This window comes from Perkinsus marinus (genome assembly GCF_000006405.1).
Source record: "Perkinsus marinus ATCC 50983 genomic scaffold scf_1104296957298, whole genome shotgun sequence".
Taxonomy (NCBI): domain Eukaryota; phylum Perkinsozoa; order Perkinsida; family Perkinsidae; genus Perkinsus; species Perkinsus marinus.
This window is the reverse complement of record NW_003207165.1, coordinates 1-1,337: the sequence shown is the minus strand read 5'-3', so window position 1 is coordinate 1,337 and position 1,337 is coordinate 1. Positions and strand designations below refer to the sequence as shown.

Here is a 1,337-nt window from a genome sequence, read left to right as displayed (position 1 = left end):
CTGAGTATCGGTCACCTCTGTCGTTGTTGCTGAGCTTCGGTGTGATATCAACGGTGGTGGCGGCACTGATAGTCGTGACTGGGAAGTCAGCTGTAGTCGCGGCATTGGTGGCGACATCGTCTGTTGTAGTAGCAGCAAATGTGGTGGATGAGGCCTCTCCAGTAACATCTGGAGATGTGGTTACTTCCGAGGGAGCTGCTGCGCTGGTCGTTTGTGCAACAGTGGTAGGCTCGACAGGAGCGTCGGTAGTAACATCAGCCGCATCGGTTGTAGTTACAGTTCCGGTAGTGTCGACAGCAACAGAAGTGGCCGTATTGGTTTCTTCGGGGGCGGCAGTTGTGCCGTCCTGAATTGTGGTAGTCTCAGTGACTTCATCGGTGGCTTCACTTGGAGTAGTGGTAACTGGAGCAACCTCGCAAGTGCATGGCGCATTGGATGAATGACAGGTGCTTGGTGTAGCCCAGTACTTGCAGTAGGAGCCAGGAGTATCCGAGGCACAACCAGCATCACAATTACGGGGGGCTTCAGTTGTTCCACCCGACCCGCAGGAACAAGGGACGTTGGAGCCAAAGCACCTGCTGGGGGTCTCCCAGTATTTACAATACGACCCGGGATAGGTGGCGGCACACTCGGCATCGCACTCGGTGGTGTTACCCATCACGTTTGTGATGTCCTGGAGAACACTGAGACCGACGATGACGAAGGGGAAGGAGCGGATAGTCATCTTGCACGAATGTGAATAAACTGCGGGAAGTGCGGAGCTAGTCTGGACCTGTGAGGGCCTATGCTAACGCCATAAGCCGGTGCTAACTGGACAACCTGTTTGAGCACTAACGAGTTCAATGATGTTCGTTCGCTGTAGCTGAACAACAGTGCGCCCGGTGTCTATCTGCCTAATCGTTTCACAAGATACTGCATCATATACAGTGTGGTGCGCGCTGCGTTCTCAGCCACTCTTCTTCCGAGAAGTTTGGTCGACTTCTCGCAAGCATCGTTTCGACCGATTGGACATTTCCTGGTTCGGGTCTGCGGCTCGTTCTGATTGCCAAGGCGAATGTGATGATCATGCAGAGCAATCGCTCGTCGCCGCTCACTATCAACGCTTAGGGGAATATATTTCAGATTACAACGGGTTGTGTAACCTGCAGCGATCGGGCTTCGTGTACGTCTTCTAACTCGGCGTGGCTGTAGGGCACAGTTCATGACTCCTCATCGGGTCATACTGGAACTTCCTCGTTGTCCAATCCATCTGAAACCGCTGCCAAGGCATAACCTCAAAATAATTACTCAGCTGAATAAACCTTATTGGCTGAGCGGCTGGGCATTTACACAGCACC

At 53.0% G+C, this 1,337-nt stretch overlaps 1 protein-coding gene across 1 annotated transcript; it reads right to left on the bottom strand.

Annotated features, from left to right (window-relative positions):
• Window positions 1-184: 184 nt before the first annotated feature.
• On the bottom strand, window positions 185-724 carry Pmar_PMAR015377 (conserved hypothetical protein; the record flags this gene model as incomplete). Its single annotated transcript, XM_002774805.1, has 1 exon — window positions 185-724. A coding segment is annotated over one exon (540 nt), but the record flags the coding sequence as incomplete, so codon positions are not given.
• Window positions 725-1,337: the final 613 nt, after the last annotated feature.